Source organism: Heterodontus francisci, chromosome 1 (assembly GCF_036365525.1).
Source record: "Heterodontus francisci isolate sHetFra1 chromosome 1, sHetFra1.hap1, whole genome shotgun sequence".
In the NCBI taxonomy this organism is placed as follows: Eukaryota; Metazoa; Chordata; class Chondrichthyes; order Heterodontiformes; family Heterodontidae; genus Heterodontus; species Heterodontus francisci.
In genome coordinates, this window is record NC_090371.1 from 86097302 (window position 1) to 86119112 (window position 21811).

At 43.5% G+C, this 21811-nt stretch overlaps 1 protein-coding gene and 1 long non-coding RNA gene across 2 annotated transcripts in view; one reads left to right on the forward strand and one right to left on the reverse strand.

The window, feature by feature from the left end:
- The window catches only part of LOC137370411 (uncharacterized), a 169963-nt gene that overhangs the window by 68851 nt on the left and 79301 nt on the right, over nucleotides 1–21811 (reverse strand). The gene's annotated exons all lie outside the window — the stretch shown is intronic.
- dnajb5 (DnaJ heat shock protein family (Hsp40) member B5) overlaps nucleotides 15919–21811 on the forward strand; it is a 65378-nt gene continuing 59485 nt past the window's right edge. The window contains exons 1-2 of the mRNA XM_068032709.1: nucleotides 15919–16007; nucleotides 16179–16428. Of these exons, the coding sequence (XP_067888810.1) occupies nucleotides 16218–16428 (211 nt within the window). The 5' untranslated portion in view covers nucleotides 15919–16007; nucleotides 16179–16217. The remainder of the gene's footprint in view (nucleotides 16008–16178; nucleotides 16429–21811) is intronic.

Genomic DNA, 21811 nt, shown 5'->3' on the forward strand with positions numbered 1-21811 from the left:
CTGCAGAATTTTTCATACAAGCTGAGGATGATGATGGGCTGTGGAGCTAACTGGTAAAATTGGGTGCAGGAAAAGCAGGTCTGACTGGAGGCTGCAAGGTAGCACCAAAACTCGGAAACTGGACCCTGGTTTGAAGTCAGATAGAGTGAGGTTGGCAAAGGTGGGATTAGTCTCGGAATAATGTGAGTGAATGCAAGTTGCAGGCCAAGAAGTTAGACTCTGGAGGGACAGTAAACAAGGCCAAACTTAAAGTGAATAATACTATAAGTGCATTAACAAACACAATTAAAGTAAGAAAAAAAAGAGGAAAATAGCCTGTACAAATCTTGCAGGGAGAACGATGAAGGATAATATAAGAATACACAAGAAAATTCAGTAACACTTTAAAAGGGTAATGAGAGGGGCAGAGGGAAGCCTGGAAAAAAAAGCATACCAGCTGAGGCTAAATGTAACAGAACAAAATTATCTCAGTATCACATTAAGAAAGCAAAGAGTGATAACTACAGCCATGAACTTATTGAATGGCGGAGCAGGCTCGAGGGGCCGAGTGGCCTACGCCTGCTCCTAATTCATATGATTTTTTTTATTTGTTCTTGGGATGAGGGCATTGCCGGCTAAGCCAGCATTAATTGCCATTGAGAAGGTGGTGGTGAGCTGCCTTCTTGAACCGTTGCAGTCCTTGGGGTGTAGGTACACCAACAGTGCTGTTAGTGCTGCCCCTGTCCTTCTAGGTAGTAGAGATCATGAGGTTGGAAGGTGCTGTCGAAGAGGCTTGGTGAGTTTCTGCAGTGCACCTTGTATATGGTACATACTGCTGCCACTGTGTCGGTGGTGAAGCAAGTGAATGTTGAAGGTGGTGGATGGGGTGCCAATCAAGCAGGCTGCTTTGTCTTGGATGGTGTCAAGCTTCTTGTGTTGTTGGAGCTGCACCCATCCAGGCAAGTGGAAAGTATTCCATCACTCTCTTTGGGGACTGAGATTGAAGTCTAGACAAACTAACAGGCTCAAAGCAAATGGATTCCCAGGGTCAGATGGTATTTATTCTAGAGTGCTGTGAAAAACTATGGCTGAGATTTTATGGGCCCCCGAGACGGCAGTCAGAGTCGGAGGGGTGAACACTGAGTGTCGAGACGGGTGATGGAGGGCTTGTCACTTCCCCGTCACCAAGCAATCTTTCTGGGTGCAGGATTGGCCAATGACAGCCTTCTCGCCCAGAAGCTAATAGAGGCTCTTAAGTGGCCTATTAAGGGCCTCTTCCTGCAGCCACTGGGATCTTAGCAGTGGCGTGGAGAGGACACCTTGTAACATGAGGCGGCCTCCCTGCATGCTTGGGGTGGGTCCCTCCACCATGGGCAATCTGTAGCTCATAGAGGAGTCTCACCAGGAACCCCCTCCCCCTGGACTGCACAGCCACCACCCCACCCCTTCTCATCAGTGCCTTCCGGACTGGCCCTGGTGACCCCACGTCACTTACCTGAGGTCTGGAGTTCCAGCGCTGTGCCTGAGCCAGTACCGGCAGTTGCCACCACTCCCAGTGGTGCCTCCAATACTGCTGAACTGCCAGCGCTATGCTTGACCGGCAGCTCTTGGAGAAGGGATCTCCGTCTTTAAAGGGATGGGGATTCCGGCACAAGACACAGGCAGGAAATAAAAAAGTATTGTGCTGGGGGGTGGGGGGGAGGCAGAGGCAGGTTTTCCCCCTGCCTTTTTAGCCCAGTGCAGACATCCCCACCTCCAGCCCAAGGGAGGAGATTTGAGAGGTACTACTATCGTATGGCAAGAGAGGTGACCGGCAGTGTTCAAATATCGAAGTCAAGACTGCTAAGTCAGTGAGTAGCTTCAATAGTGGCTTGGTGCAAGTCTGAGATGCTGCCAAAACATTGTTTCCAGGGTAGGCTGAAGCCTGGAAGTTCCTTTGTGGGATTGACAAACAGATGTTTTTCTTTTAAGTACTAACATTGTCCCAGGAGTCAGTCGTATTCATTCGAATTAAATGAGGATGTTTTAAGAACATTAGCCAGATCCCAAAAAGGCTTGAGAGATTTCAAAAGTATCTTTGAAAGATTCTATTAGTCATCATGAGTTAAGTTCAGGTTGGTCATGGTTGAATTGTATGTGTGTGTGTGTGTGTGTCTGAATTTTAGGTGGAGTTATATGTGCTACAGTAGGCAACCAATGAACAGCTTGCAGTTAGTGTTCCAGTTATAATTAATCAGCATGGCATTAAGCTCACAGATCAAAGATGATCTGGAAAAATCTAGATCTAGAACTTCTTTCAAACTTGGCTTCAAATTTCTGGACTTAACTAATCAAGAAGATGCTTTTGCTCTGGACTACACTGGTTATAATACAAGATCCAACTCTGTCTCTGAATTGCTGCCCTGTTGTGATATTTCAGGTAACTGATCAGTTTATTGCCCTTCCCCCACCACTGCTGTGATTCAGGAACTTCAATCTCCTGCTGAGCCGGTGACTGGCCTCTGGTTATACTGGTTTCTCTGCTTCAGCCTACTCTTGGCCAGAAAAGTCACTCGCCTGCGTTGAGTTCACTCCTAGGCGACCTACAGTCATCTCAGATTGACCACTTGAGGGCTTTGTAGCTGGAAGGTTCAGGGGATGGAGGTGGCAACCTGGAGCTGCTCCCTTGTGGAGGACAAGATCATACCTACATTTGTGGCAATCTGGGCCCTGCTGGTCAGTGCCAACAACAACTAATGGCATCAAGCGACACATCCAGAGATTTGATGAGTTTCCCACCCAGACTGATGCACAATATTCAACGCTCGAGTACATCAGGACCAGAATCACTTTCCAAAGCACATGTACATTGGTGCCACATATTGTGTCCGCAAGTTTTTGAACACTGGTCCTTGCTTTTACCTTTTCATAAAAGTCTTTATTTTCCAGGTGAGCTTTAAAAAAAGTTAAGCTTTTGTCCAAGGTTCCATCCAAGTACTTTGGATAGGGGTCATTATGGAACCATTGGCCACAAAAGATATTAATTAGCTTCTTGCTGGCTTTACTTAGGCAAAAAGCAGCTACCACAGTTTTGGAGGAGCTGCCTCAGGTTAATAAAAGTAGTCTCAGCTATGGTGGTAAGGTCTTTGCCCTTGCAGTAGAAGGTAATGTCATTGGCATAAATAACTGAAATTGTGTCTGGCAAATCACCAAGATAGATGTTGAATAGTGAAGGAACCACTACAAACGTTTGAGGTAAGCCATCATTGAAGGCGTGCACTTCACAGATCTGATCGCTCAAAAGCACGAGTTATCTACAACTGCTCAACACTAGCCAAGAATCGCACTGTACTATCGCATTTCATATCTTCAGCAATAGCCTACATCTCCACACCTTGTCACATGCAGTGGATAAATCTGTCAGAGGTATTCTGGTTACCAGCACAAACTGAAAACCAGACTGTTCCTTGGGTGTGAGGCAGGTCAGTAAAAACTCTATTAACTTGAGTTAGAAGAGTGATATTGAGAGATAGCTGGCAGTGTCATTTGATGACTTTCCATATGTAAGAATGGCGATGACTGTTGCCTCACACCAGCTTACTGCAATCTTCCCAATGAATGTGTTGCAGCGAATCTGACAAAGTGACTGAAATAATACCAATACCAAACCTAGGCTAGAATCTTTGCAAAATGAACTGAGTTTCATATACTACCAAAGTTCAAGATAAGGCACTGACTATTTATTATGAGAGTGTCAATGCACACTGTGGGCTGGGAGGGGAAAGCAGGTGGGTGTTAATAACTAAAGTTGTAAACTGACTAATGCGGTGTCCATATTCAATAACAGTGACAAAATAAATAGATAACCACTGACCCAATTAGTCTTATTTCCATTTCATGTAAAATAGTGGAACTATAAAGGTGTAATATTGAAGATCTTCTTTACAACAAGCACCTAGTTAAGAGTCAACATGAATTCAGAAGAATACTCTGCCTGATCAACCTCCTTGACTTCTGTGAGGAAGTGACAACACAAGTGGACTGTGGTGTTCATCAACTTCCAAATATTTTTGATAAAGTTTCACATGAATAGCTATTATTTAAGCTCAAAACTGCAATGATTCAGCATAAACCCTGGGAATGGATAAGAAACTGGCTGAATGATAGGAAACATGCACTAATTACAGAGATTATGTCAAAATGGGTAGAAATAGAGTAGGAAACCTCAGGGCTCAGTGCTGGGACCACCACTATTTCTAATTTAGATAAAAGACCTGGATTCAGAAACTGAATGCAAGTGTTCAAATTTGCAGAGGATACCAAACTATTAGGGCATTGGAACTGAAGAGGCAGACAGAAATTACAGAATAAATTGGACGAGACATCCAAGTGGCTGATGAAATTTGATGCAGAGAAGTGTAAAATGCTACACACTGGAAAGAAAATCAGACAAACAAGGATATTCCATGATATAAAAACAAGAAATGCTGGAAATACTCAGCAGGTCTGGCAAGGATATTCCATGAATGGTGTTGAAATAGGTAAGAATGAAACTGAAGGAGGCCTATGAGTCTTAGACTCACTGCTAAACATGTCCAATCAATAAAGCCAATAGGATGTTAAACTGCATAAGTAAAATATTAGAACGTAAGTCAGAGAAGTTTATGATCAGATTGTATAATGCTCTGATCAGAGTGCACCTTGAATACCACATAATTTCTGTCACTAAGAAACAAGGGAAATATTCAAGCACGAGAGGCAGTGCAGAGAAGAGCCAGAGGACTGATCCCCAGTGTTAGGGATCTGATTTATGAGAAAAGACTAGATTAGACTTTGGCTTTTCTACATGGAGAAGAGGGATCTGAAAGCTGAACTTATAGAGGTATGCAAGATCACTGAGGGCATAAAAAAAAGCTTTACATTAGAATAGTATTTCAAATTTAACTCCACAAATTAGACTAGAAGATATAGGTTCAAAGTAAAATCTGGAAATTCTTCATCACACAAACAGTGATCAATGCGTAGAATAAACTTCCAGATAAAATATTAGCAGCAGAAAACCTAAAATCATTTAGAAATTTTTAGATGCTACAATGGAGGGCATGTTAATATTTTTCACAATAGACAAATTAAGATTGGCCAAATGATCATCTGAACTGTTCCGTCGAAAAGCAAAAAAAAAAGAGAAAATGAGAGAAACCAAAACCTGCAAATAAAAAGTTAACAAAATGGAGGCAGAGATTACAGTCTGAAATTGAACTCAATGTTAAGCCCAGAAGGTGATTAAGCAGAGTGCTTAATCTAAAGATGAGATGCTGTTCCGAGCTTATGTTGAGCATCATTGCCAACAGCAAATGTAACACCTCTGTTACGACCCCCAAAGCCCCCAATCAAAATATACAATTCTGATTGTGGTGGGAGAAATGCACTGTTAATTCAATCCCATCCCTCCACAGATCGCCTAACATAGCATTTTAAACTTTCCAAATTGAAGAAAAGCCCAGCCAAATTATACCATCTATTAATCCCCAAATGAGGCTAACCGAAACAGGTGTCTTTAAATCGACAAATTAACTGTTTAATCAGAAAAACGCAACTCAAACAGTATGAAGATATAAACCACATTTAAAAATAGAAAAAATTAGAGTCCTTGCAAATTTACAGTCCAATGTTGCTTGAAGTTCTCACAGCCGTCTGATAGGGAAAAAAGATTCTTCAACAGTATAACACTCCATAGTCTAATTCCAGCAGTAAGTGATGCTTTCCTTCTTCAGTGATGGATTTCAACAATTAACAACATGCAAACATTTTCAATAGAATCAATCTGACTTTTGAGTTTTTGAGGGATAAAAGATAGTCACAGTCTAACTTCCCTTCCTTCAGTTTAAATTACCAGCGATCTATGTTTTGGCTTGACTTTTTAGAATTGAGAGATAATAAATTAAACAGATAAAATTCTCTTCCTTCAGTATAAATGGCAGAGAGCTCTTCTTTCAGGTGCCAACACCAGCTGTCTGTCTGTATTCTCTGTTAGAACAGACTGTCTTCAACTAAAACCCAGTTCAAAATATGAATTGTAACATTGTATATCCAGTCCTGGGTCCCTGAATAGCTGTTACCGGATAACCAGGAATCATTCTCTGAAATAAAAGCAAAATACTGCAGATGCTGGAAATCTGAAATAAAAAAAAGAAATGCTCAGCAGATCTGGCAGCATCTGTGGAGAGAGTAGCAGAGTTAATGTTTCAGGTCAATTTCAGGTTCTGAAGAAGGGTCACTGACCTGAAACGTTAACTCTGCTCTCTCCAGAGATGCTGCCAGACCTGAGTATTTCCAGCATTTCTTGTTTTTATTGCATTCTCTGAAGCTGGTTGGTTCCCTCTCCATATGGTTGTATCCAACGGCAACCAAAATGCATTTTCTCCAACTCCTGAGGCTTGCTGGTTCTTAAAGCTGTACAGCCCCTTTTCCAGCCTTAAAGACACACCACATATTCTCCGGAGAATGAAAAACTACAGGACCATGACACGTCTTATTCAAAAAAGGACGGAGACTGTAGGCCAGTTAGCCTAGCGTGTCATTGGGAAAATGCTGTTATCCATTGTTAAGGAAGTAGTAACAGAACATTTAGAAAATCATAATACAATCAAGCAGATACAACATGGTTTTGTGAAAGAAAAATCATGTTTGACAAATTTATTAGAGTTCTTTGAGGATGTAACAAGCAGGGTGAATAAAAGGGTACCAATAGATGTAGTGTATTTGGATTTCCAAAAGGCATTTGAGAAAATGCCACATAAAAGGTTACTGCACAAGATAAGAGCTCGTGGTGTTGGGGCAATATATTAGCATAGATAGAGGATTGGCTAACAGGAAACAGAGTTGGGGGGAAAAAAATTCGAAATGTTTAAGTTAGCAAACTGTAACTAGTGGAGTGCCACTGCAATCAGTCCTTGCAGCCTCAACTATTCACAATCTATATTAATGACTTGGATGAAGGGACTGAGTGTATAAGCCAAATTTGCTGACAATACAAAGATAAGTAGGAAAGCAATAATATAAAATCAAAATACTGTGGGTGCTGGATATCTGAAATAAAAACAGAAAGTGCTGGAAATACTCAGGTCAGGTCTGTGGGGAGAGAAACAAAGTTAATATTTCAGGTCTGTGACCTTTCACAGTTTTGAAGCAGAGCAGACTCAAGGGGCCAAGTGGCCTACTCCTGCTCCTATTTCTTATGCTCTTACATTTTTACGGAACACTGCAGGAGGCTGAGGACACAGAAGTCAATGTGAGAGTAAGATGGAGAATTAAAATGGCAGGTGGCCAGAAGCTTAGGATCATGCTTGTGGATTGAATGGTGATGTTCTGCAAAGTAGTCACCCAATCTGCATTTGCTCTCCCCAATTAAGAGCAGATCACATTGTGAGTAGTGAATACAGTATATTAAATTAAAAGTACATATAAATCACTGTTTCACCAAGAAGAAGTATTTGAGGCATTGGACAATGAGGAGAGAGGAGGTAAAAGGGCAGAGGGAAGAGTACAGATGTTGGACCTCTTGTGCTTGCATGGAAAGGTGCCATGGGAAGGAAAAGGGGTGTTGGGGTCGATTGAAGAGCAGACCAGGGTGTCAGGGAGGGAATGGTCCCTTTGGCATGCTGAAAGGGGAGGGGAAAATGTGTTTGGTGGTGGCATACGCTGGAGGTGGTGGAAGTGGCAGAGAATGATCCATTGAATATGGAGGTCAGTGGGGTGGAAGGTGAGGACAAAGGGGAACCCTATCATGGTTCTGGGAGGCTGGGGAAGGGACGAGAGCAGAAGTGCGGTAAATGGAATGGACACGATTGAGGACCCTGGGTGGGGGGGGAACCCTCAGTTGAGGAAAAAGGAAGACAAATTAGAAGCGCTGATATGGAAGGTTGGACCATCCAAACAGATGCAACAGAGACGGAGAAACTGAAAGAATGGAATGGAGTCCTAAAAGGAAGCAGAGCGTGAGGAAGTGTAGTCGAGGTAGCTGTGGGAGTCAGTGGGCTTATAGTGAATATTCATTGATAGCCTATCCCCAAAAATGGAGACAGAGAAGTCGAGGAAGGGAACAGTCAGAGATGGACCATGTGAAGGCGAGAGAAGAGTGGAAATAGGAAGCAAAATTGATTACATTTTCCAGTTCAGGGCAAGAGCAGTAGACAAAAAACACCAACAGAATCATCAATGTACTCGAAAAAGAGGTGAGGAAGGGGCCCAAATGGGACTGAAGAATATATCCCACAAAAAGGCTCCCTAGCTAGGACCCATGCAGGTATCCATGCAACACCTTTTATTATGGAGGAGATAAGTGAATTTAAAAGGAGAAGTTGTTCAATGTGAGAACAAGTTCAGTCAGGCGGAGGAGGGTGGCGGTGGTGGAGGATCAGGACTGGTTGGGCCTCCTTTCAAGGAAGAAAGGAGCAGAGTGCCCTCAGACTGTCCTGGTAGGGAACGGAGATGTAGAGATTGGACGTCCATGGTGAAGAGGTTAGGGCCAGGAAATTGGAAACGGTTAAAGTGACAAAGGGCATTGGAAGAGTCACAGAGGTAGGTGGGAAGAGACTGGACAAGGAGAAAAAAAAGTCAAGATAGAAAGAAATCAGTTCGCTGCGGCAGGAACAGGCTGAAGCGATAGGTCTACCAGCGCAGTCCTGTTGCTGATCTTGAGAAGGAGGGAGAAGCAGGCTGTTCAGGGTTAGGGAACTATGAGGTTGGAGGCCATGGAGGGAAGATCTCCACAAGATAGGAGGTCAGTGACAGTCCTGAAACAATGGCTTGATGTTCAGTGGCAGGGTCATGGTTATGGAGGAGGTAGAAGTGGCAGAGACTTGGCATTCAGTTTCGACACGGAAGCAGTTGACTGACTGATTACCATAATTTACCATGATTTTCTGAATACACCCCAAATATAATCGCATCCAGACTTTCACAGACCAAAACTCAATTGCCTTATTACCATGCATCACATACACCTAGACCTAGGCTGTGGTCAGTGATCCTTTACTGAGAAAAGTAGTGAACAAACCCGACTAACCTAAAGGGGTGGATCCCAAAAAAGCACAGAACATTTTTACATTAAATACAGAGACAGTTAAAAACATGAAACACCACAGCTTACGTTACTTTTTTTAAAAAAGAGATACAGCACTGAAACAGGCCCTTCGGCCCACCGAGTCTGTGCCGACCATCAACCACCCAATTATACTAATCCTACACTAATCCCATATTCATGAAATATCTTTAGCAAACAGGGTTAAGGAAAATCCCAAAGCCTTTTATTCAGATATAAGGAGCAAGAGGGTAACTAGAGAAAGGATTGGCCCACTCAAGGACAAAGGAGGAAAGTTATGCGTGGAGTCAGAGAAAATGCGTGAGATTTTAAACGAGTACTCTGCATCGGTATTCACCGAGGAGAGGGACATGAAGGATGTTGAGGCTAGGAACAGATGTTTGATTACTCTAGGTCAAGTCGGCATAAGGATGGAGGAAGTGTTGGGTATTCTAAAAGGCATTAAGGTGGACAAGTCCCCAGGTCCGGATGGGATCTATCCCAGGTTACTGTGGGAAGCGAGAGAGGAAATAGCTGGGGCCTTAACAGATATCTTTGCAGCATCCTTAAACACGGCTGAAGTCCCGGAGGACTGGAGAATTGCTAATGTTGTCCCCTTGTTTAAGAAGGGTAGCAGGGATAATCCAGGTAATTATAGACTGGTGAGCCTGACGTCAGTGGTAGGGAAGCTGCTGGAGAAGATACTGAGGGATAGGATCTATTCCCATCTGGAAGAAAATGGGCTTATCAGTGATAGGCAACATGGTTTTGTGCAGGGAAGGTCATGTCTTACCAACTTAATAGAATTCTTTGAGGAAGTGACAAAGTTGATTGATGAGGGAAGGGCTGTAGATGTCATATACATGGACTTCAGTAAGGCGTTTGATAAGGTTCCCCATGGTAGGCTGATGGAGAAAGTGAAGGCACCTGGTGTCCAAGGTGTACTAGCTAGATGGATAAAGAACTGGCTGGGCAACAGGAGACAGAGAGTAGCAGTGGAAGGGAGTTTCTCAAAATGGAGACGTGTGACCAGTGGTGTTCCACAGGGATCCGTACTGGGACCACTGTTGTTTGTGATATACATAAATGATTTGGAGGAAAGTATAGGTGGTCTGATTAGCAAGTTTGCAGACGACACTAAGATTGGTGGAGTAGCAGATAGTGAAGGGGACTGTCAAGAGAATACAGCAGAATATAGATAGACTGGAGAGTTGGGCAGAGAAATGTCAGATGGAGTTCAATCAGGGAAAATGCGAGGTGATGCATTTTGGAAGATCCAATTCAAGAGTGAACTATACAGTAAATGGAAAAGTCCTGGGGAAAATTGATGCACAGAGATTTGGGTGTTCAGGTCCATTGTTTCCCTGAAGGTGGCAACGCAGGTCAATAGAGTGGTCAAGAAGGCATACGGCATGCTTTCCTTCATCGGACGGGGTATTGAGTACAAGAGTTGGCAGGTCATGTTACAGTTGTATAGGACTTTGGTTCGGCCACATTTGGAATACTGCGCGCAGTTCTGGTCGCCACATTACCAAAAGGATGTAGATGCTTTGGAGAGGGTGCAGAGGAGGTTCACCAGGATGTTGCCTGGTATGGAGGGCGCTAGCTATGAAGAGAAGTTGAGTAGATTAGGATTATTTTCATTAGAAAGACAGAGGTTGAGGGGGGGACCTGATTGAGGTGTACAAAATCATGAGAGGTACAGACAGGGTGGATAGCAAGAAGCTTTTTCCCAGAGTGGGGATTCAATTACTAGGAGTCACGAGTTCAAAGTGAGAGGGGAAAAGTTTAGGGGGGATATGCGTGGAAAGTTCTTTACGCAGAGGGTGGTGGGTGCCTGGAACGCGTTGCCAGCTGAGGTGGTAAACGCGGGCACGATAGCGTCTTTTAAGATGTATCTAGACAGATACATGAATGGGCAGGAAGTAAAGAGATACAGACCCTTAGAAAATAGACGTCATGTTTAGATAGAGGATCTGGATCGGCGCAGGCTTGGAGGGCCGAAGAGCCTGTTCCTGTGCTGTAATTTTCTTTGTTCTTTCTTACCTAAAGGGTCCATTCCCACCCTAGTTTTCTGAACGACTTCTGCAGATGAGACGGCAAAAAAGGCTATGCTCACTGCATATGAGTTAGTCCCTGAAGCTTACCATCAGAAGTTTCGGAACTTACGGAGATTGGCTGGGCAGACATGTAGAATGAGAGGATGAAGCAAATGAATTTTGACCGTTGAATATGGGCATTAAAGATGGAAACCACATTTGAGAACCTTCGAGAATTGATTCTCTTAGGAGAGTTTAAAAAACTCTATTCTTTCAGTAGTGAGAACTCATGTAGATAACCTGAAAATTTTGAAAGCTAGGCAAGCAGCAGAAATTGCTGATGATGTTGAGCTTGTGAATAAGCCAACCTCTTTAGTCCGTCACCCCCATAAATTCAAGAATAGAAAGCGGGAGAGTGAAAGGAAGACAAGTAGCTGGGAACAAGAAGGAACAGCTGGGAATACCCCCAGGATCACCTCCTCAGGTCAGAAAGGAAGGTGCTGAGGATAGAAGTGAGGTTCGCAAGCCGAAGTGTTATCATTGCCACAAAATGGGTCAGCTTCGTTCAGAGTGCTGGAAATTGCAAGGTAAACCCATAGGACTTGTTGGGGTATGCAAAGCTAGTGCAGAGCAAAAGCCTCTGACTGAGTATAGCAGACCAGGCTATAGCTTTAACAGTTGTAAAACCAGGTACTAAAACTAAAAGGAGTGTAAAGGTTAAGAATAAAATACCCAAAAGTTATAATGAATTTTTGTCAAAGGGGAAAGTAACTCCCTATCCTGTAAATGAGGCAGGAAAACCCATCACTATACTCAGGGACACAGGAGCAACCCAAAAACTCTTGCTGGGGAAAGATATAAGGTTTCCACCAGAGAGCACCTTGATCGCTAAAGTTTTAGTTCATGGAATTGGTGGGGAGGATATACCTCTACCTTTATATAAAATATACCTAGAGAGTGAGTGACTTAATATCTGGGATAGCAACTGTCTGTGTTGTCCACAGTTTGTCAGTAGAGGGAATTGATCTACTCTTAGGAAATGATTTGGCTGGATCAAAAGTATCAGTTTTTCCTATAATTACAGAGGAACCAAGTGAAATTAAGGAAACAGAGCAATTACAAAGAGCAAGTTCCAGGAATATTTCCCACGTGTGTAGTCACCCAAGCAATGGCTAAACAGGGTCTATTGTCAGAGGTAAAAGGGGCACCACAAACAGAAAGCCAAGTATCTGAAGCCTTATTTGGGGATTTAGTTAATCCAAATGAGATGTTTAACAGACGGTCTATCATTGCAGCACAGCAAGCTGATCCAGAGATATACCGAATGGCACAGACGGCTCTGTCAGAAGCTGAGGCGAAAGGAGTTCCGAAGGCTATTATATGGCAAACGGGGTTTTGAGGAGGAAATGGCGACTGCCTCATAGACCTGCAGACAAAGACTGGACAGTTGTTGAACAGATAGTGGTACCACCTAAATATTGCCAAGGATTATTAAGGTTAGCACACAACATTCCTTTTAATAGTCATATAGTCAGAGTAAGACAGCACAGAAACAGGCCCGTCGGCCCACTGTGTCCGCACCAGCTATCAAGCCAATCTATTCTAATCCCATTTTCCAGCACTTGGCCCGTAACCTTGTATGCTGTGGCGTTTCAAGTGCTTATCTAAATACTTTTTAAATGGTGTGAGGGTTCCTGCCTCTACCATCCCTTCAGGCAGTGTGTTCAAGATTCCAATCACCCTCTGGGTGAAAATTTTTTTCCTCAAATCCCCTCTAAACCTCCTGCCCCTTACCTTAAATCTATGCCCCCAGTTATTGACACCTCCGCTAAGGGTAAAAGTTTTGCAGGGCATAGGGGAATTCGGAAGATCAAATCACGTATAAGCCAAAAGTACTACTAACCAGGTCTTACAAAGGATGTGAGACAATTTTGTAGGACATGCCATACATGTCAATTGGTGGGAAAACCACAACCTACCATAAAACCGGCACCACTAGTTACCATACCAGTGATTGAGGAACCATTTAGCAGGGTATTAATAGACTGTGTAGGACCCTTGCCAAAAACAAAAGCGGGACATCAATAAATACTTACTATCATGCATATGGCTACTCGATTGCCAGAGGCCATTCCTTGGAGGCCAATTACTGCTCGAATACGAGAAAAGTTAACCCAATTCTTTACGAGATATGGGTTACCACTTGAAGTTCAATCAGATCAAGGTTCTAATTTCATGTCTAGGATATTTCAAGAATTCGTGGGCAATTTGGGGATTAGACAGTTGAAATCTTCAGCATATTACCCACAGTCACAGGGAGCTTTAGAGAGATTTCACCACATTCTCAAAACAATGATTAGATCATCATCTTCTTCTTTGGGCCTCCTTGTCTCGAGAGACAATGGGTAAGTGCCTAGAGGTGGTCAGTGGTTTGAGGAGCAGCGCCTGGAGTGGCTATAAAGGCCAATTCTAGAGTGACAGAATCTTCCACAGGCGCTGCAGATAAAATTGGTTGTCGGGGCTGCTACACAGTTGGCTCTCTCCTTACACTTCTGCCTCTTTTCCTGCCAACTGCTAAGTTTCCTCGACTCGCCTCTCTTTAGCCACGCCTTTATACCTGTCTGCCAGCTCTGGCGATCGCTGGCAACTGACTTCCACGACTTGCAGTCAATGTCGCGATTGCGTACGTCTTTAAAGCGGAGACATGGACGGCCGGTGGGTCTGATACCAGTGACGGGCTCGCTGTACAATGCGTCCTTGGGGATCCTGCCATCTTCCATGCGGCTCACATGGCCAAGCCATCTCAAGTGCCGCTGGCTCAGTAGGGCGTATATGCCACCTCGAGGACTTCTGTGTTGGAGATACGGCCCTGCCACCTGATGCCAAGGATTCTCCAGAGACAGTGAAGATGGAACGCGTTGAAACATCGCTCTTGGCTGGCATAAGTTGTCCAGGCCTCGCTGCCATGGAGCAAGCAAATGAGGACACAGGCTTGAAACACTCGGACTTTTGTGTTCCGTATCACTGCGCCATTTTCCCACACCCTCTTGGCCAGTCTGGACATAGCAGCGGACGCCTTTCTCATGCGCTTGTTGATTTCTGCATCGACACATTACTGGTGATAGTCGAGCCTAGATGGGTGAACTCTTGAACCACTTCCAGAGCATGGTCGCCGATATTGATGGATGGAGCATTTCTGACACCCTGTCCCATGATGTTCGCTTTCTTGAGGCTGATGGTTAGGCCAAATTCGTTGCAGGCAGCCACAATCCTGTCGATGAGTCTTTGCAGACACTCTTTTGTGTGGGATGTTAATGCAGCATCGTCAGCAAAGAGGGGTTCCCTGATGAAGACTTTCCCTAGTTTGGTCTTCGCTCTAAGACGGGCATGGTTGAACAACCTGCCATCTGATCTTGTATGGAGGAAAATTCCTTCTTCTGAAGACCTGAACGCATGTGAGAGCGGCAGTGTGAAGATTCCAAACAGTGTAGGTGCAAGAACACAGCCCCGTTTCGCGCCAATCAGGATAGGAAAGGGGTCTGATGAGGCACCGCTATGCTGAATTGTGCCTTTCATATTGTCATGGAATGAGGTGATGATACTTAGTAGCTTTGGTGGACATCCAATCTTTGCTAGTAGTCTGAAGAGACCACTTGTACTTAAAAGCAAAACAACGTGACCACCTAACCAGGCTTTTCACAATGTTTCAAAATGTTTGTCGGGATAAGCTGGGATGTACAACCTTAGCCAAACATGATGTGGGTATAGGGGGAATCGTTCATTTAAAACAACATCCTTACCGCTTGAGTCCAGACAAACAGGCCCAAGTGAAAGCAGAAATCCCAGTACATGCTGGAAAATAATTTGATCGAACCTAGTCAAAGTAGCTGGAGGTCACCAGTAGTTCTAGTACCTAAACCTGACAGGTCAAATGGCCTCCTTCTGTGCCATAAATGACTCTATGACCCAGTCTCTCGCCACCCTACATAGTCTTTTCTCCCATCTCAAATATTTTTCTAATAAACAAAAGTTTTGTACAATATAAACAAAATCTTACCATTTTTAATTACCGTATGTTTTTTTCTCCTACGTTGCTCGCAGCAGCGTCCAGGACATTGATTTTTAATTCCTCATGACCCCATAGCAACCCTGGCTAGTAGTAAAGGGATCTGTTGTTCGAAGCTTCAATACCACAGGGAACAAACTTTTCTTGTTATCTTTTAAGCGGATAAAATGGAGACGTGGAGGAAAATGTGAATAGGGCACAAAACGATACTTATCCTTAAATAAAAGCAAAATACTGCAGATGCTGGAAATCTGAAATAAAAACAGAAAATGCTGGAAATACTCAGCAGGTCAGGCACATCTGTGCAAAGAAAAGTAGAGTTAACGTCTCTGGTCTGTGACCTCTCATCAGAATTCTATCGAAACTTACACTTATTTTCCTCAAAGAGTAACAAAAAATCGTAAAATCAAAATAAACCATGAAAGGGGTGGCCCAATTAGGGATCTTCTTCCACTCCAACTGCCAAATGCGGTTTGAATTCGGAACGGAAGCGATGCCACCTCCCACAGCCAGAATGTTTCTGGAAGTTTCTCCGCTTCCCCCACGCGCGCGCCGCTCTAATTCCAGCCGATGAGTCACCCCCGCGCCGCCACCTCAGCCTAACCTGATGGCCGTCGATTTTTTTAAAATTTCGAATGATCTACATCACATTCACCAAACACCTCCCAAGAACGACGGGTGGGCGGCCAAATGAAAGCAATGTACAAGGCGGTGAGAAGACAAACAAACCAATCAATGCGTTCGTGGGTGGGGCTAATGACGCACTCACCCACCGGCATTGAAGCAGTTAGCAAGTTAGGTAGTACCGGAGAGCGCTTCTGGTTGACGTATTGGTTTAAAGTCGGGGAAAACATATTTAACGGTAATAAATTTTCGGGTTTAGGCGCGAAGTGTTTTAATTCTAAAAGAAAGTTTAAATGCGTGTTTTATATTTTATCACATACGGCCACTGGACGGAACTTGTCACTTTTCTTTACACAGTAATCTAGATGTGTCTATGCTGATTGATATAATGTGATTTTTCCTGCTTCAGAAAAATTGCTGCTTGGCTGGTCAACGTTTCGGAAAAATCATGGGTAAAAATTACTATAACATCCTTGGAATCAGCTCTGAAGCCAATGACGATGAAATTAAAAAAGCTTATAGAAAAATGGCCTTGAAGTTTCACCCGGATAAAAACAAAGAACCCAACGCCGAGGAGAAATTTAAAGAGGTGGCCGAGGCTTACGAAGTGCTCAGCGACCCCAAGAAGAGATCCATTTACGATCAATATGGGGAAGAAGGTGCGTGTCCTTGGAACTAGCCGCTTCTCCCATCTTCCTATATGCATGTATTCTCGGGAGCGGTCGCTGTGATTCACTGTTTGCGGTGGATAATGTTGCAATCCATTACAGAATTCGAGCAAAGAAGACTGAGGGGGGACCTGATAGAGGTATACAAAATTATGAGGGGCATAGATAGGGTAGATAGGAAGAAACGTTTTCTCTTAGCGGAGGGTAACCAGGGAGCAGAGATTTAAAGTGAGGTGCAGGAGGTTTAGAGGGGATTTGAGGGGGAACAAATTCCGCCTGAGGGTGGTTGGAATTTGGAACATAAGGGGTGGTAGAGGCAGGAATCTTCACAACATTTAAGAAGTATTTAGATGAGCACTTGAAACGCCATAGCGTACAAGGCTATGGGCCAAGTGCTGGAAAAGGGGATTAGAATAGATAGGCTTTATGGCTGGCCTGGACATGGTGGGCCGAAGGGCCTGTTTCTGTGTTGTATAACTCTAAATTTAGTGTAAAAGTGAAAAGCTTATGTCTCCCTAATCCTACTACACAGATTTTTCCAACAGTTTTCTGATGAGTGCAGTTTATTTTTCTGAACGTTTATGCTTATTTTTACGATGCCTGCACTCAGTTCTGTGTAAATGGAAGTTTTATATTTCCTTTAATTTTAAAGGAGTAGTTGTGTCATCAACATGTGGTAAGGACTCAAAATAACGAAGATGAAGTTGCTGTCAATTATTATTAAAAAAGCAACGTATGCAGTTTGGCAGTGTGTTGTTGGGAAGTCATTCCAGTGTTCGATATTATGTTTAGAAGTAGTGGGGTGCTGTTGTGAATTTCTATTAATTAGCAGCTTTTCTTCACATGTGATTTATCTAATCTGCAGTGATAAACTAAATAAGCCAGAAGTGTGATATGTACTGTCCAACTAAACCACCGTGACTTTTCTTTTTGGTATGCTTTATTAGCTGGTTAATTGGGAGAATAATATGAGCAACCGGTTGCGACTACAGTGGTCCATATTTATTTAATTACTTTGCTCCTCACCTTTAACATCTCCTTTTGCAGAATTTAAAAATAAACAGCAGACAGTCTTTTATTTTTATCAGACCCTCATCTATTCGACAAAACTTGAGAGCCTGCATTTTTAACAAGGGGTTGCAACTCTTTGGGAGTGGCGCTCAGTAAATTGCTCCTTCCGAGAGCTAGTGCAGACACTATGGGCTGAATGGCCTTCTTTGTTGTAACGATTCTGTGAATAATGTTTGTGCTTTAGTAGTTGATTGGAGAAATAAAATACAGACTTGCATTTATATAGCACCTTTCATGACCTCAGGACGTCCTAAAGCATCTTATAACCAATGAAGTACTTTTGAAGTGTTGTCACTTTTGTAATGTACGAAATGTGGCAGAAAATCTGGGCATAGCAAGCTACCACAAACAGCAATGTGCTAATGACTCGTTCGGGTTATTTTTTGATTTGATTTAGAGATACAGCACTGAAACAGGCCCTTCGGCCCACCGAGTCTGTGCCGACCATTAGCCACCCATTTACACTAATCCCATATTCCTACCACATCCTCACCTGTCCCTATATTCCCCTACCACCTACCAATACTGGGGGCAATTTATAATGGCCAATTTACCTATCATCCTGCAAGTCATTTGGCTGTGGGAGGAAACCGGAGCACCCGGCGGAAACCCACGCAGACACAGGGAGAACTTGCAAACTCCACACAGGCAGTACCCAGAATTGAACCCGGGTCGCTGGAGCTGTGAGGCTGAAGTGCTAACCACTGCGCCACTGTTACGTGATGTTAATTGAGAAATAAAAATTGGCCAGGACACCAGGGATAACTCCCTGCTCCTCTTCTGAATAGTGCTATGGGATGTTTTATGCCCACCTTGGAGATAGACGGTGTGTCAGTTTAACTTATTATCTGAAAGGCAACACCCCTGACAATGCAGTAGTCCCTCCACACTGCATTGGAGTGTTAGTCTAGATTTTTTTTTGTGCTCATGTCTTTGGAGTGAGACTTGAAATCCATGACCCTCTGATTGAGGTTTTAAACATAGTGATGAGTTTATTTCCTAAGTGCCATGGCCAACCCCTGCAGAGGAACAGTCAAAGTGCAAATGGAAGTTATGAGGAAAGACTGAAGAACCATGAACTTTTAAGCTTTGAAAGGAGGCTTGAGAAGTAATATTGTTAGTCAATGTATGCAAAAGGTAAATCTGGAAAACTACTTTGAACTAAATTGCAAGTAAAACAAGGGGACACAGATTCAAACTAATAAAAGGCAAATTTAGGACTGATCTTCAGGAGTTCTTCACACAAAGATTGGTTAGTAATGGAGTGCTTCCCAATAGAGTAAGGAAGCAAAAAACATGGAGTTGTATGGAAAATAATTTGGGACTTTGGAATTCTTCTGTGTGGTAAACTAAAATGGGCTTTCTTATCCATAAATATCTTGTGAAATCAAATGTATAAAATGCCAAGTTGGACAAATATAACCGTCCATTTTCCTGGCAATAGATAGTGGAAAATACAAACTGCAGTAATAAAACTCAGTGGAAAGTTATGTTTTTAAAAAAAAATTTATTCAAATTTTGACACTCAGCATTCAATACAAAACATTGTTCATTGTTGACACTGAGCTTGTGTAACATATTGGTACCAATATAGGAAAATATTGTACTTCAGCTAATGTGCTTACTGCGGTAATATACCCCTTGTGTTGTATTGCTGTTCCATTGCAACAACTGTCTGTTAATGTAGTAACTTTAATGAAAGAAAATATCCCAAGGCCCTATGTAGGAGTGCAATTCAAAAAAAAAAAAATTAACAGTGCACCAAAGAAGGAGGGAAAAAACGGGGTGGGTGACAAAAAGCTTGGTTAAGGACAGAGATGGGAATCTACGTGTGGAGCCAGAGGAAATGGGCGAGGTGCTAAATGAGTACTTTGCATCAGTATTCACCAAAGAGAGGGATTTGGTGGATGATGAGCCTAGGGAAGGGAGTGCAGATAGTCTCAGTCATCTCATTATCAAAAAGAAGGAGGTGTTGGGTCTCTTGCAAAGCATTAAGGTAGATAAGTCCCCAGAGCCTGATGGGATCTACCCTAAAATACTGAGGGAGGCAAGGGAAGAAATTGCTGGGGCCTTGACTGAAATCTTTGCATCCTCATTGGCTACAGGTGAGGTCCCAGAGGACTGGAGAATAGCCAATGTTGTTTCTTTGTTTAAGAAGGGTGGCAAGGATAATCCAGGAAATTATAGGCCGGTGAGCCTTACGTCTGTGGTAGGGAAACTATTCGAGAGGATTATTCGGGACAGGATTTATTCCCATTTGGAAACAAACAAACTTATTAGCGAGAGACAGCATGGTTTTGTGAAGGGGAGGTCGTGTGTTACTAATTTGATTGACTTTTTTTGAGGAAGGGCAGTGGATGTTATCTATATGGACTTTAGTAAAGTCTTTGACAAGGCCCCGCATGGCAGACTGGTACAAAAGGTGAAGTCACACAGGATCAGAGGTGAGCTGGCAAGATGGATACAGAACTGGCTCGGTCATAGAAGACGGGGGGTATCAGTGGATGGGTGTTTTTTTGAATGGAGGAATGTGACTAGTGGTGTTCCGCAGGGATCAGTGCTGGGACCGTTGCTCTTTGTCGTATATATAAATGATTTGGAGGAAAATGTAGCTGGTCTGATCAGTAAGTTTGCGGACGACACAAAGGTTGGTGGAGTTGCAGATATTGATGAGGATTGTCAGTGGATACAGCAGGATATAGATCGGTTGGAGACTTGGGAGGAGAAATGGCAGATGGAGTTTAATTCGGACAAATGTGAGGTAATGCATTTTGGAAGGTCTAATGCAGGTGGGAAGTATACAGTAAATGGCAGAACCCTTAGGAGTACTGACAGGCAGAGAGATCTGGGCGTACAGGTCCACAGGTCACCGAAAGTGGCAACACAGGTGGATAAGGTTTTAAGAAGGCATATGGCATGCTTGCCTTCATCGGTCGGGGCATAGAGTATAAAAATTGGCAAGTCATGCTGCAGCTGTACAGAACCTTAGTTAGGCCACACTTAGAATATTGCGTGCAATTCTGGTCACCGCACTACCAGAAGGACGTGGAGGCTTTGGAGCAGGTACAGAGGAGATTTACCAGGATGTTGCCTGGTCTGGAGGGCGTTAGCTATGAGGAGAGGTTGGAAAAACTCGGATTGTTTTCACTGGAATGACGGAGGTGGAGGGGCGACATGATAGAGGTTTACAAAGTTATGAGCGGCATGGACATAGTGCATAGTCAGAAGCTTTTTCCCAGGTTGGAAGAGTCAGTTACTAGGGGACATAGGTTTAAGGTGCGAGGGGCAAAGTTTAGAGGGGATGTGCGAGGCAAGTTCTTTACACAGTGGGTGGTGAATGCCTGGAACTTGCTGCCAGGGGAGGTGGTGGAAGCAGATACAATAGCGACGTTTGAGAGACATCTTGACAAATACATGAATAGGAAGGTAATAGAGGGATATGGGCCCCGGAAGTGCAGAAGGTGTTAGTTTAGGCAGTCTTAGAGGGCTGAATGGCCTGTTCCTGTGCTGTATTGTTCTTTGTTAAAGAGAGGGTTTAGGGAGGCAATACCGAAGTTTAGGGACTGCTTGGTGAAGGCATGGCTGCCAATGGTGGTACAATGGGAGTGGGTGATGAATAAGACACCAGAGTTGGAGGAATGCAGAGCTCTTTTGAAGGTAGTAGACATTAAGGAAATTAGAGATGGGGATGGCAAAGTCATCGAGTGATTTGAACATGAGAATGAGTATTTTAGAATCAAGTCATTGATGGAGTCAGTGTGGATTGGTGAGCACAGGGCTGATAGGTTAGAATGGGTAGCATAGTTTTGGATGACTTAATGTTTGTGAAGGGTCAGATGGCCCAAAAGACCTTTGGGGAAAAACTGGAGGAACCAAAAACATGGATAAGCATTTCAGCAGTAACTAAGCTGAGGCAGGAGAGGAGAGGTGAAAGTAGGCAGTCTTTGTGATGAAGAGGGCATGGGGTCAATAGGATAGCAAGTTTTCAAACTGTGATTTGCCAGGGAGGGCAATGGAATCGGTGGAGTGCGAATGAAGTTTGTGGTGGGAATAAAAGCAATGACTTTGGTCTTCCCAGTGCTTGTATGAGCTGCAGGTTCATCCATTTAATGTCAATCTGACAACACAGAAGCAATGAAGGGCTTGAGCGATGGTGTCATCAACATTCATGTGGAACCTGGCGTCATGTATTTGGATGATGTTTCCAAAGAGCAGCCTGTAGATGAAAAATAAGAGGGAAGGACAGATCCATGAGGTAATGGTGCGGAGGCAGGAAGAAAATTCAATGCCAAAGGTACTGTAG